At 42.1% G+C, this 12,906-nt stretch overlaps 1 protein-coding gene across 5 annotated transcripts in view; it reads right to left on the bottom strand.

Moving 5' to 3' along the window:
* The window catches only part of NPHP1 (nephrocystin 1), a 382,880-nt gene that overhangs the window by 178,647 nt on the left and 191,327 nt on the right, over nt 1-12,906 (bottom strand). For all 5 annotated transcript variants that reach the window (XM_029594329.1, XM_029594331.1, XM_029594333.1 and 2 more), the window contains one exon: nt 4,172-4,300. In XM_029594329.1, coding sequence (XP_029450189.1) covers nt 4,172-4,300 — 129 coding nt within the window. The remainder of the gene's footprint in view (nt 1-4,171; nt 4,301-12,906) is intronic.

Raw genomic sequence — 12,906 nt, 5'->3', positions numbered from 1 at the left:
GCATTAAATGCTTGATTTTGCTTGAAAATGTTTCATATTACACGTTAAAAACTTGTTTTGCTAATTTTTATGGAACTATGCAAAACAGATGCAAAATATGCTGACAGAGGTTTTTTGCTTCCCATAGTATAATATCATGCATTAAAACAGGAAATATCGCTGATTTGGGGTAAAATAAAAACTCGGGAGTTAATTAGGTCAAGAGATAAAATATAGCATGAAAATTGCTTTTTTTCTTGCTCATATACAGATATGAGCACGTATGGGCACAGGTGTGCTCATTTTAATATTAGCCTGTTAGTGAGTGTTCCCTCCCCTGGACTTGCTAAGGAAGAGCACCACAGTAGCATCATGTAAGTGCCTGCGCTTGCTGCCAGCCTTTATCCAGCCTTCAGCAGACACCTTTACACTTCCTCCTCTAGAGGCACGCAATCGACCCTAGCGCCTCTTTGCTAACGCGACCCCTAATTTAAATATTGCATGGCGCCCCCAGGAGTGACACCTGGGGGTGCATTAAGAAAGCAGGCGCTGACTATTCAGTGCCCGCTTTCTGCGCATAATTATTGCATTGGCCCCCTTGTAATGGACTGTGATTGTTGCACCTATATTTTTAAGGCTAAGGAAATTAACCCTCTGTCTATCAGCTGTGCTAAACCTCATATAGTCTGCATCTAGCACTTCACAGGCACTCTGTTGCTCAGTTGAGGGAGGATATGGCTGCCAGCTGTGGCTTCTCACTCCTGTTGCTGAACCTCAGATGCCTGCAGAGAGAAGGAGATACAATGAAAGCCACTCGTTGACTCACTCTGTGATACAGCACACCTTTGGCTTGTAGTGTGACCCTTATATAGTAGGTGAGATAGTGTAAGCATGCTGCACAAATGTAGATATCAGGTATGGCATCCTAGAGGAGATAGACCCAGATGTGGAAGAGGATCCACTGTGCCCTCTAGCAACATCATTGGGAAAAGACTGAAAGGAAGTCTGGTTCACAGCAGACTCACTGAGCACTTCTTTGCCTTAAAGTCTCAATCTCGCCCAAAATGCAGATGATGACCATCGTATGTGTGTTCCAAAGTGTGCTGTTCTATAGTTATTATGGAGGTTTTTTTTTTTGGGGGGGGGGGTTGGTTCCCCTTATTAAGCTTCCTCATGCCTGCTACATCTGAGAGGAATGGAAAGGGGAAGTGAGAGGACTTATACAAGGCACTTTAAGGGAGAAGGATGCAGTTCTCTGTGTTAACTTAGCATCCCTTACAGGCATAGAACTGCTTTTTCTTTAAAGACTTCCTATAGTTCATCATATACTGCATATAGTGAAGGCAGCTGTCTGTTTTCCTTGCAGGGTTTCTGGTGTGCTTGTAATACATAAGGTGGTAGCATTTTAATGGCTGTGGGCCTTCAGCAAATGGGTTAGAGTAAAGAATAATAATTTGGCTCCAGAGCCCCCCCACCCGTCACTCCACCCTCGCCCCCCACCCCATTCTTTACCCTCACCCTCCTGTCCTCCTGGTACCTTCTGGCTGAGAGATCTTCAGCTTGGAGTGAGATAGCAGCCGACTATGCCCCTGAGTCAGCTCTTCTAGTGTTGTTAGGCTACACTTCCAGCAATTTTTTCCCAAGCAACTGCAGAAGCTTCAGGCCAGAGTTGCAGTAGGTTGCCACTGTGATCCTGGCTGAAGAATTCTCAGCCAGAAAGTACTAGGAGGATAGGAGGGGAAGGGTTGTAGGGGAATGGAGGGAGGGGTACCCTGGAGGCAATTTCTCTGAACATCAAATGCTTGACGTGGGAGTGAAAGAGTGAGCATGGGGGGGGGGGGGGGTGCTAAGAGAGGGCCTGTTAGGTTCAGTAGTCTAGCTAACTTGTTTTTTTGTTTTGTTTTTTTTTACTTTCATATTGCCACTTAACCACTTATATTATATTATATATTATCTTGCCACTTAAAGCCTTAAGCTATAATTATCTTGGAATATGTGCCCAGATCACGTTAGACTTGCTTTTAGACACATCTAGGGTTAGGGTAATAACATATTCAGTTAACTCCTAATATCGGAGATAGTCAGATAATTTATTCAACTCTGCCTTGGCCCAAAATGCCCCCAACAAGCCCTTTCTTATACAGTTAAATCTCAGCTGGATAAATCGTATCCAGCTGGATAAGAAAGAGGAATATACCAAAATAGCCATTTAGACGGATAATTTACATCTTCTTTCATGCAGAACGTACAAATTTTTCCCTTTCCTGAATCCCCAAAGAATTGCAAAAACTAGATCAGGGTATATGGATAAGTTTACTATGGGAAAGATGGAAGGGAAAAAGTGATTTTACTATTTCACAAAATGTATTAAAAACTTGTTTTAAAAATTTGAAGAGAGTATCCTCTAATATGTATTTATGAGAGATGCAAGCACTGGTGTTTAAAGCAAATATTGCCCATACTGAAACCTACTTAAAATGATTACAAGAGAAGGGATCACTTACCCATGTTTTTGAACTTGTCCTAAGATACTGAGGCTCTGGAAGAAGGTTTTACATTAAGTGGGTGATTTCTTGGGGTGTTCTATTCCTCTTGCCCCAGAATTAATGTTGTTTGGAATGGATATTTCTAAATGTATTGGGAAAAATGGTGATAGTTTTTTTGCCAGGAAGATGCTAGTTCAGGGCAAGAGATCTATGTTACTGGTATGGCATGAAGTTAAACCTCCTCCTTTCTGGCAATGGTGGAATGCGTTATATGATATGATGTTTATGGAATTTATGGCCGCTCATACTTTTTTTTTCTTGGATACTTGGGATAAGTATATATAGAGTCTTTCTGGAAGAGCTAGGAGCTTAATTTTAAATAGCCTATAGAGTGGATTAAGATGTCACACAGGCAACTGGTGAATGAATTATAGTTATACAAGCCGTTAAGCCCATAACAACGGGCTACATTAAAATGTTTGTTTTTTTTTGGTCCATTTTCGGACACTGCACCCTTCTACACTGCTTCTCCCTCATTCCCCCTTCCCCTTGCTCATTCACCTCAGTCACTCATTCTCCTCCCCCTTGGTCACTCACCCCCCCTTCCCTGCCCCCACTCAAACTCCCTCTTTCTCCCACTGCCTCCCTCCCCTCTCACTGAAACCCCCCTTCCCTCACTCTCACCTCCCCCCCCCTCATTCTCCCTCCCACTCCCTCCCCACCCTCTCTCAATCCTATCCCCACTCTCATCTCCTCCCATCCCCTCTCAGCTCATCCACAACCCCTTCCCTCTCCCTCAGCCCTCTTCCACTCCCTCTTTTTCTGTTCTCCACAACTTCTTACCCTTCCCATTTACTCACTCACATCCCTTTTCCTTCCATCCCCTCTCATCCTCCCTTTTCTTCCCCTCTCACCTCATCCACAACCCCTTCCCTCTCCCTCGTTCTCTTCAGCGCGGCCCCGCTTTCGCAGGACGGCACAGACACGAAGACAGGAGGTCTCTGGGGATCCCTCCCTCGCGCACGCCTTGGCTGCTCCTCCCCGCTGCTGTATTTCCTCCCAGCGCCATATGCTGGCCTGGCCGACACTCCAATATCACCGCCACTCCTCCCAATACTGCTATTGCCGCTCCGCTGCTGCTGCTCCTCCCAGCATCATATTGTAGTTCCGCTCTGACCGACGTGTTTTCCTGCCCACGCATGCGCGGTAGAGCTGCTCTCTACTACGCATTTGCGGGCCGTCGGTCAGAGCCCATTTATATGGTAGATTCCTATGTAATGTATGAAGATTGGGTGGGAGAGGCAGGAAGAGGTGGGCAATGAAGGGGGGATTTGCAACAGGGGGGATTACAGTTAGTAATTGAAGCCTGGATGTGCCAGTGAAAAGACCTCCAGGCAAGCGTTACATGCATGTTTGAGAAATTTGGGAATAATAAAAAAGGAAAAAAGGGAAAACAGCTGTTTAAACAATTGATTATTTTAAAAAGTTCATGGGCTGAGTTTGATGTAACAAAATTATGTTATTTGTGATGGTTATTGAAGCCTGATTTTAAGAAATGTTATATTATTTTTTGAATAAAAATGTTTAAACATAAAAGCACTTAACATGGGTATATAAGCTTTTGAAAATTGCTATAATACTATTTTACATTTTCCTTTGAAAATTACTTCCTGTATTCAAGGCATGTCAAAATGAAAAAGATTTACCTTGTTACCATCAAACAGGCAAAGGCGAACATGCCTGCTGAGCACCTGTATGCTTGTCCCTGGCAAGGGAATCATTTTACAACTCCACAAAGTCAAAATCAGTGAAACACGAGTCTGTCTTGCTTGAATCTGGAAGAAAAAATCAAATACAGATAGGCTATATTATTCTTCAACATGAAAATGATTTATGCGAGACAGTTTTATCAGTGGTCATTAGTATCAGTGAATATTAATCTCAATCAAACATTTCAAGCACATTTGTTATCCATCTACAAATAGAACACACTGCTTTCACAACAGCAAGCTAATATAAAGGTGAATTTTCAAAAGTCCCATGCGTAAAAATCAGCACATATGTTTCTAAATAGCATAAACTTCCATGCATTCTATTTTGTAAACCTTAAACATGCATGTGTAAGTAAGGGTTCATGAGTAAATCTGTGTGTATAAAAAAGGGGTGAGCCAAGGGTATTCCAGGGCAGGGCCAACATTTACGCATGTAAGTTGCTATTTTATAAGCAATTTACTTATGTGTATTTTGCAGCTTACTTACATCTATTTAAAACTGCTCTGTATCTGGATTAAGTAATAGTAAACATCTTAAAAATGAAATACTGACTGGATGTGGGGGATCTGGGTGAAACGGGAAGAGTTGAGGCTGAAGAGCCAGGAGGGTCTTGATAACCTGTAGATGGACTGGGCGAACAGGTAGACTAATTAGTAAAACTGGTAATTTCATCTGTTGTACGCATGTTAAAAAATCTCCTGCATTTCACTTGTAAAACCCAACTTACAGGGGTAAATGCATATAAATTACACAGGTAAAATGTCCACGTGTAATTTTTAAATTTGATGTAAAAATACATGGGTATAGGAGTTGCATGCCACTTATACAAATAAATTCGGATAAGTCTTGAAAGCAAAATTTATCCAGACAAGTTTTGACTTATTCACCTACATGGCAGCAAATCTACCAAAAATTGTATAGGTGGTATACAAAAGATTTTAAATAAATAAATAAGTCTTAAAAGCGCTACTTATCCGGCTAAGGCAGATAACAGGAAAGTATAAAAAGCACTACTTATACAGTTTCTAACTTAGGCTTAGAATCATCAAAATGCCCTAAATAAAGCAGAAATATTGCATGTTAGCGTCCGTGCTAAAAATTGTATGTGATTAGGAAATGTTTGATATACTGCATCGCATAGAAACGTTTCACAACTCATGATCGCGTCATGTGATGAAGTATCGAGAGGTGCGACACATTAGCACATCGTATGTCATTTTACATGTCACTCATAATTTTATGTCTGGTACGTTATTTTCTTTGCTATATATACCGGCTTCCTGCAGCTGTCTCTTTAAGGGTATGTCAGGAATGAGAGAGAGAGAAGAGGAGGTAAGATGTTGGAGTTTAGTGAAGTTAAAGAAGGAGTTTAGCAATTTCTGAGTTAGTTGTCCTGTTTAGTGTTCTCATTTGTTTACCTTTACCTTTGTCTCTCCTCTTTATCTTTGTGTGCAAGCTTTTGATTACTTGTCAAGTGTGTCTGTTTGTCTTTGTATAGTGGAGGAGTGATGGTGAGAAGGAGTGTTGGTGGTGGTGAGGAAGAGTGGTGAAGAGTCGCAACCACCAACACCTGAGCAGCACCGACACCCAAACACCAGGCACCCACAGAGAAAGGAAAAAGAAAGGAAAAGAAGGCAAGTGCCTGAAAAAAGTTAAAAAATAAAAACCAGAAATTGCCAGGACATCCGAGATCGGGAGCCCCCCCCCCCCCCCAACGTCATCTGCTCAAGCCGCGGACTGTTAAATCTGATGTAACCACCAAGCATCGCACTACAAAGGGGCTCTCCCCTTTGTGCACCCTTTAGTGCAAACCTTAGTGCTAACATTAATAAGCACTAAATCATCAAAAAACTCTCTTCATTAACTACCCCTCAACCACCTGACCACAGCAAGAACCACAGAAATGTCTTGAAATTAGTTATCAACCAGAACGACACAAGCATGAAAGCAAAAAAACACAAATACCAACACCATACCTTAACTCACAACAACACAAAAACATACAGCAGCTACTTAGCACTATCATTCATGCTCTTTAATGCACAATCCATAATAAAGAAAATTTCCATCATCAATGACTTTCTTCAAGACAACAAACCGGACTTCATAGCAATCACGGAAACATGGATAAAAAACACAGACACAGTACTAATCAACCACATCAACAACCCTCTCTACAAAACCTTCTCAATTCCAAGACCAAAAAAGAAAGGCGGCGGCCTAATGCTACTCATAAAAAAAACCTATAAATGAAATTACTCCCCACTAATAACTACTCCCCTCTAGAAACTGCACTATTTGACTCACCAAAACTACAAATCTGTCTGATATACTGCACCCCCCCCCCCCCCCAGTACGCTGGATCAGAACTGCTCACCACTTATTAAATTCTTCTTGATCAAAATATCCATCAACAAACCCATAATCATCCTAGGTGATTTCAATTTACACATAGACACCATCCCCCTATCCCCCACATGTTCCTCAATCATTGATGCGCTCTCATCAATAGGCCTTAGTCAAATCATCAAAGGCCCAATGCACAAAGCAGGTCACACACTTGACCTTGCCTTCATAAATACTAACATATGGAATAACCACCAAACAAAGATCACCAAAATACCCTGGTCGGACCACTCTTTAATCCAAACAAATTTATACTCAAACCATAATTTTACCACAATAAAAAACCCACCTAAATCCTTCTCATACAGACCACCTTTTCAAATTGAAACACTTCAAGAATACTTACAAACAGAACTAACAAACATAGACCTATCAAATGCAGAGAACGCAACTTCTTCCTGGATCTCCATCACTAAAACTGTAACAGATAAGATAAACCCCATGATAAAGAAAACAATAAAAAACCCAAAACATCAAAACCAATGGTACAATGAAAACATCAGATCAGCCAAACGTGAACTCAGAAAAAAAGAGAAAACTTGGAGGAAGAACAAAAAAATCAACAATGCTACTTAACGCTTACAGAGCTCAACTAGCAGAAAACAAAAAACACATCCACAAAACAAAAAAAGACTTCTACTCAAATAAAATAAACAAATACCAACATAACCCAAAGATGCTTTTCACTATTGTAAAAAGCCTAAACAAATCATTCAATGATGAACAGTCATCTTCAACATCCAAAATCACAAGTAACGAACTTGCAGATTTCTTTAATGACAAAATAAAAAACCTCATAAATAACAACCTCAACATCAACAACAACTTACAAGACCAAAAAATACAAAACTTTCAAACGTTAAGTTGTCCCAACTTTGAAACTGCATCATCACTTGAAATCCAAACAATCATCAAAAAAATGAACCCAGCTAAACACTCTATTGACTCCATTCCCATAACGACAATTAAAAATATCAAACCTTCAAATAAGTAAAATTTTAACTGACATTGTAATCCTATCCCTCACTGAAGGAAACTACCCAGAATGCCTAAAATCTGCAATTATCAAACCCATTCTGAAAAAGAACAACCTTGATCCAGAAAACCCACTGAACTACCGACCCATATCAAACCTACCCTTCATTGCAAAAATCATTGAGAAAGTCATCCACTCCCGTCTCAGCGACCACCTCGAAGATAAAAATATCCTACTACTTACACAATTCGGCTTAAGAAAACAATTGAACACTGAAACATTACTACTATCACTAAACAACACCGTACTCAAAGGCTTCGAAAACAGCCAAAGCTACCTTCTGGTACTTCTCGATCTATCAGCAGCCTTTGACACGGTAAACCACTCTATAATGACTGAACGACTATCAGAAATTGGTGCAAAAGAAAAAAACCCCACAATGGTTCACATCTTATCTATCACATAGAACATACCAAGTATGGATCAATGACACCCTTTCAAAAAAAAAATAAATCTAGACACCGGAGTCCCCCAAGGCTCTGCACTATCAGCGACACTCTTCCATTTATATCCTTCTGATCTGCCACCTCCTATCAAATCTTAACCTGACCCACTTCATATACGCAGATGACATTCAAATATTAATCCCAATAATCAACTCATTGGAAGAAACCTACAAAATAAAAGCCACCTATTTAAACAAAATAAAACAACTACTATCCAAATTGAAACTAATACTAAACTATGATAAGACTGAAATAATCATACTGGATAGAAAGAACAACACACCTCAACTACCACCACTCAACTTAATAAACCAAAAAGTGGCTATCACTCCAGTCAATCATGCACGCAACCTTGGAGTCATAATTGACAAAGAACTCTCCTTCAAAAACCACATCACAGCAAAAATCTAAGATGGATATCACAAACTCCTAACATTACTTCAACTAAAACTTTTCCTCTCCTCTAATGACTTCAAATCAGTCCTTCAACTTCTCATCTTCTCCAACCTGGACTACTGTAACTCTCTTTTATTCAATTTACCTCTTAATACCATCTGCCCACTTCAGATCCTGCAAAACGCAACTGCAAGAATACTCACTGGATCTAAAAAATATGATCACATTACTCCTATGCTTGTATCTCTACACTGGCTCCCAATAAAATTTAGGATCGAATACAAAATACTTTCCATTCTACATAAAATAATATATGAAAAACAAACAAACTGGCTAAGTTCATCCATAAAATTGCATGCTCCAAAAAGAAACCTCAGATCAGGTAACAAAGGTCTTTTAAAGATCCCACCTTCTCGATCTAATCAACTCACCTCAACTAAAAAGAGAGCAATTTCACTTGGAAGCCCCAAACTCTGGAACACCTCCCAATTGAATTAAGAATACAAGAAAACTTAAAAACTTTCAAAAAAGAGATTAAAACATGAATGTTTACCAAAGCCTACCAACTCACCCACTGACTCCAAAACACCACTCCCTTCCTAAAACACTAAGCAAACTAAAGGACCCAAGAAATTTATGATTTTACTCAGTTATGTAATATCTTTTGATTAAATTACTAAGTTCATAAATGTTATCTTCTATGTTACCTACCATATGAGCCATTTCAGAAACACTGTTAAATACTGTAACATTGTAAACCGTTGTGAAGGCAAAACCGAACGAGGGTATATAAAACTCGATAAATAAATAAATAAAGAGTGAGCAACTGGAAAGAATGGAACATGGAAAGCATGGGGAGAGAGGAGGAGGAGGACCAGAGTGGTAGGAGAGGAGGAAGTGGAATAGAGACAGGGACAGGAATAGAGACAGAAAGGAGGGAAGGGATAAGAAGAGGTAGGAGGGGGACGAGGCTAGGCAAGCAAGTGTGGTGGGAAGACGAAGGCAGGGTAAGGGCTAGACAGAGAGGGTCGGGGTGTTGGCAAGGCAGGTGCAGGAGGGGGGAGGAAGGGATGGGAGCGGGGAGTGGGAGCGAGAGAAAAGTGATACCTCTTCAGAAGCAGAAGTGGCAACCTGCTCATCTGGCAGCCAGGCAGCAGGGTGGTCTCGTCTTCGTGCATATAAGTTCTGTTGGGAACCCCAGCCGCGGCAACCCATGGCCGGTCCCTCCTACCTGTTTCGACACTCTGCGGTGTTTCCTGTATTCAGTATGGCGTGCCCCAGGTCCAAGCCGGCCGCTAGCGCTTCCCCCACGCGGCTCTGGACCCTGCTGACTTTCTCTTCGTGTGTGCCTCCCTAGGCGCATGGGTGCGGTTCTGCCTGACATTTAAAGGGGCCATGGCGGGCCCCTGAAGATGAAGTCACGACTCAGGGGTATTTAAACCCCAGCTCAGTCCCCAGATCCTTGCCTTGGCAACAGATTCTGCTCCCTTGGATTGCGAGGTTGCTGTTCCTGATCCGTGTCCCTCCTTGTTCCTGGTTCCTGCATTCCTCTTCTTGGCTTGTCCTCCTGGTTCTGACTTCAGCTTTGATTTCCTGATTCTGCTCGTGTGCTGCCCATCCTGACCTTTGGCTTGATTCCTCTTTTCTGCTCATCTGCTGCTTGTCCCTGACCTCCGGCTTGGTTCTCCGTATTGCACCTTCGCTGCCTGCCTCGACTTCTGGACCGAGCTCATCTTCGCCTGTACTCCGCCAGTCTCAACTTGGTTCCCGGACGCCGCCTCAGCCTGCTCCTGGGGAATAAGGGCTGGTATAGGTGAAGATCCAGCCGGGTCTTCCTCACCAGTACCACCTTCCGGCAACGAGGACCACTGGAGGCCGTCCCTCGGTGGTGGCGCCAACCCTCATCCTGGCCCAAGGGTCCACGGTGCTAACAAATTCATCATCAAGAACGAGATACTGATTGCCAGAGTCCTTGAGAACTACATTATGCTGTTTGAGAACCATGCGGCAAAGATGTCCAGGGCAGTCAAGGGCCAGATATGGTACACCACAGACCAGGCAATAAGCAAAGAGCAAAATAGGCAAAAGTTCAACCATCATGGATAAGGGATCAGTGCAAGGAGGAAGGACACAAAAGTTTAGCAATGTCCATAGAGTTCAAATATAAGATTTTAATTATATTGTGTACAAGCAAGCAAAGAGTTCAATGGTCAGCATCAAACCAAAAAGGTTATGTCAATAGATTCATAGTCCCCCAACACGGGCCGTGTTTCGAAGAGACTGTGTTGGGAGGGAACCCACAAGTAGTTGAAAAATCATCAAAACTAAGGGAGTAATAAGCTGAGTGAGCTGAGTCCCTAAAGCAAAGAAATAAGGAAATTTCATAACAATGTTTTAAGAGAAGTTTTTATAGAAGGAAATCCACTTCTAAAGGAGGCAGATAAAGTCAGTCCGAGAAGAATTTTTGCCCTTAAGCCATTTAAGCAGATTGTAAGTCAAAGAAGCTTTTGTGACAGGCTTAGCGGGGAAATGCTCCTAACATTCCCAGGAGCCCACTGGTCCCTGAGGGAACAGCAGTGCAGCCCGGGCTCTCAATGCAGCCTTCAAATTGGCTGCACAGACCCAGTGGAGTAAAGAAGAGGAGGAGGAGCAGCAGCCACAGCCAGAACTGCACCAAATACTGGCAACCACGGTTGTGCTGTTGTCTCATCTCATCTCATCCTGCTGCTGGCTCTAGGCTGCTGTCTCACCTCATCTGGCTGCTGTCTCCATGCTGCTGTCTCATCTCATCCTGCTGCTGTCTCCAAGCTGCTGTCTCATCTCATCTGGCTGCTGGCTTTATGCTGCTATATCATCTCCTGGTGCTGCTGCCTCCATGCTGTCTCATCGTGTAGGATTCCTGCCTCCAAGCTGCTGTTTCATCTCCTGGGGCTCCTGCCTCCATGCTGCTGTCTTATCTCCTGGAGCTCCTGCCACCTCCTACGCTCTCCAGTTCTGGTTCTGCTGCCTGCTACAATAACTTTGCTGCCATGGCTTGTACACTGTCTTCATTTGAGTGTACTCTTTCAACATGGCTTGTCTGGGCCTTCATCTTGAACTTTGCTGCTATGGCCCTTAGGCTATCCCCATTTGAGTGCACCCTTTCAACATGGCTTGTCTGGGCCTTTTCTTGCCATCACATAATTATGCTGGCATCAGCTCTAACCTTAGAGCTGTAATTTAGCTATTGGGTTACCACTTACACTTTCTAGGTTCTTTGCAGTAATCATGATTTTGCAAAGGGATAAGACCATAATACTGTATATGTCATGTTGCTATTTGTAACTATTTATGTACATATCTCAACTAAATGTGCTGGTCATTTTAATTACAATGTCATGAATTATTTGATATTTTGTCCTTGTAGAATGAGATTACCAAAGACATTGACTTGCTTTGAATCTGGTGACAATTGTTGTTTAATAAAGTAGTCACATGTTTTGAAACTTCACTCTCTGGATGTGTCTTTTCATTGTGTGGCTTAGATAAAAGGTTTGGGACCCACACGATCTTGCATGCTACAGTGCCATTAGTCATTCCAACTAGTCACATTTCTCACATGCAAGACCATATGGCCTAGGCCCTAAAACTGAAAGCTCAGTGTATGTTCCCAAGGAAGACAGCAAGAGCAAAACAGGAACATCCTTATTGTGGAGCTTTACAAGTGGCTCATGTTACATTCTCCAGAGGGCATATTCTTAGCTCACTCTTGGCTACATAGGCATGTATGTGAGATGGGCACTATCTAGCTAGTGGTCATCTCCATTCTTTGACTGGTGGACTAGATGTAGAAATGCTTGGCTAGAGGTACTGTCATGCCTTCACTCTGTTGGTGACCAATAGGTTATAAGGCTTGCTAATGTCATAGTTCAGCTATGAAGATCTATCACCTCTAGGCAAACAATGGGCCTTCTCGCTAGGTCTTGCACCTAATGCTGTCATAAGTCTTTAGTAAGAAGCTTACTTGAAAAGTACATAAAGCCTTAGGTCATGTTCATCTCTAGGTAGCAAAAATGTGCAGCTGCAGGGTCTACACCCAAAGACTATATAGTGTATATGTAAATTTTGTGTGATGTAAAATAAAATGACATTAATCACCCCACAAGAGATTACTTTGGGCCCTTTACTTGTTTCCTCACCCCACTTAAAAGGTACTTAATAAAAAATGTTTTTTTTAGGTCTGACAGTTAAAAAAAAAAAAATCTACTTGTAGCCCGCAAGAACACTGTGTCAGCAGCTGTGTGACAACTACAGAGGAGTCATGGAGGCGTGGAGGATAGAGATTCACCAATACCCAAGAGCAGACAGTGATGAGGCCTGCTGTTGCTTGACACCAGGCAGATTT

The sequence above is a fragment of the Rhinatrema bivittatum genome, chromosome 3 (genome assembly GCF_901001135.1).
Source record: "Rhinatrema bivittatum chromosome 3, aRhiBiv1.1, whole genome shotgun sequence".
Taxonomy (NCBI): Eukaryota; Metazoa; Chordata; class Amphibia; order Gymnophiona; family Rhinatrematidae; genus Rhinatrema; species Rhinatrema bivittatum.
This window is presented reverse-complemented; position numbering and strand designations above follow the sequence as displayed.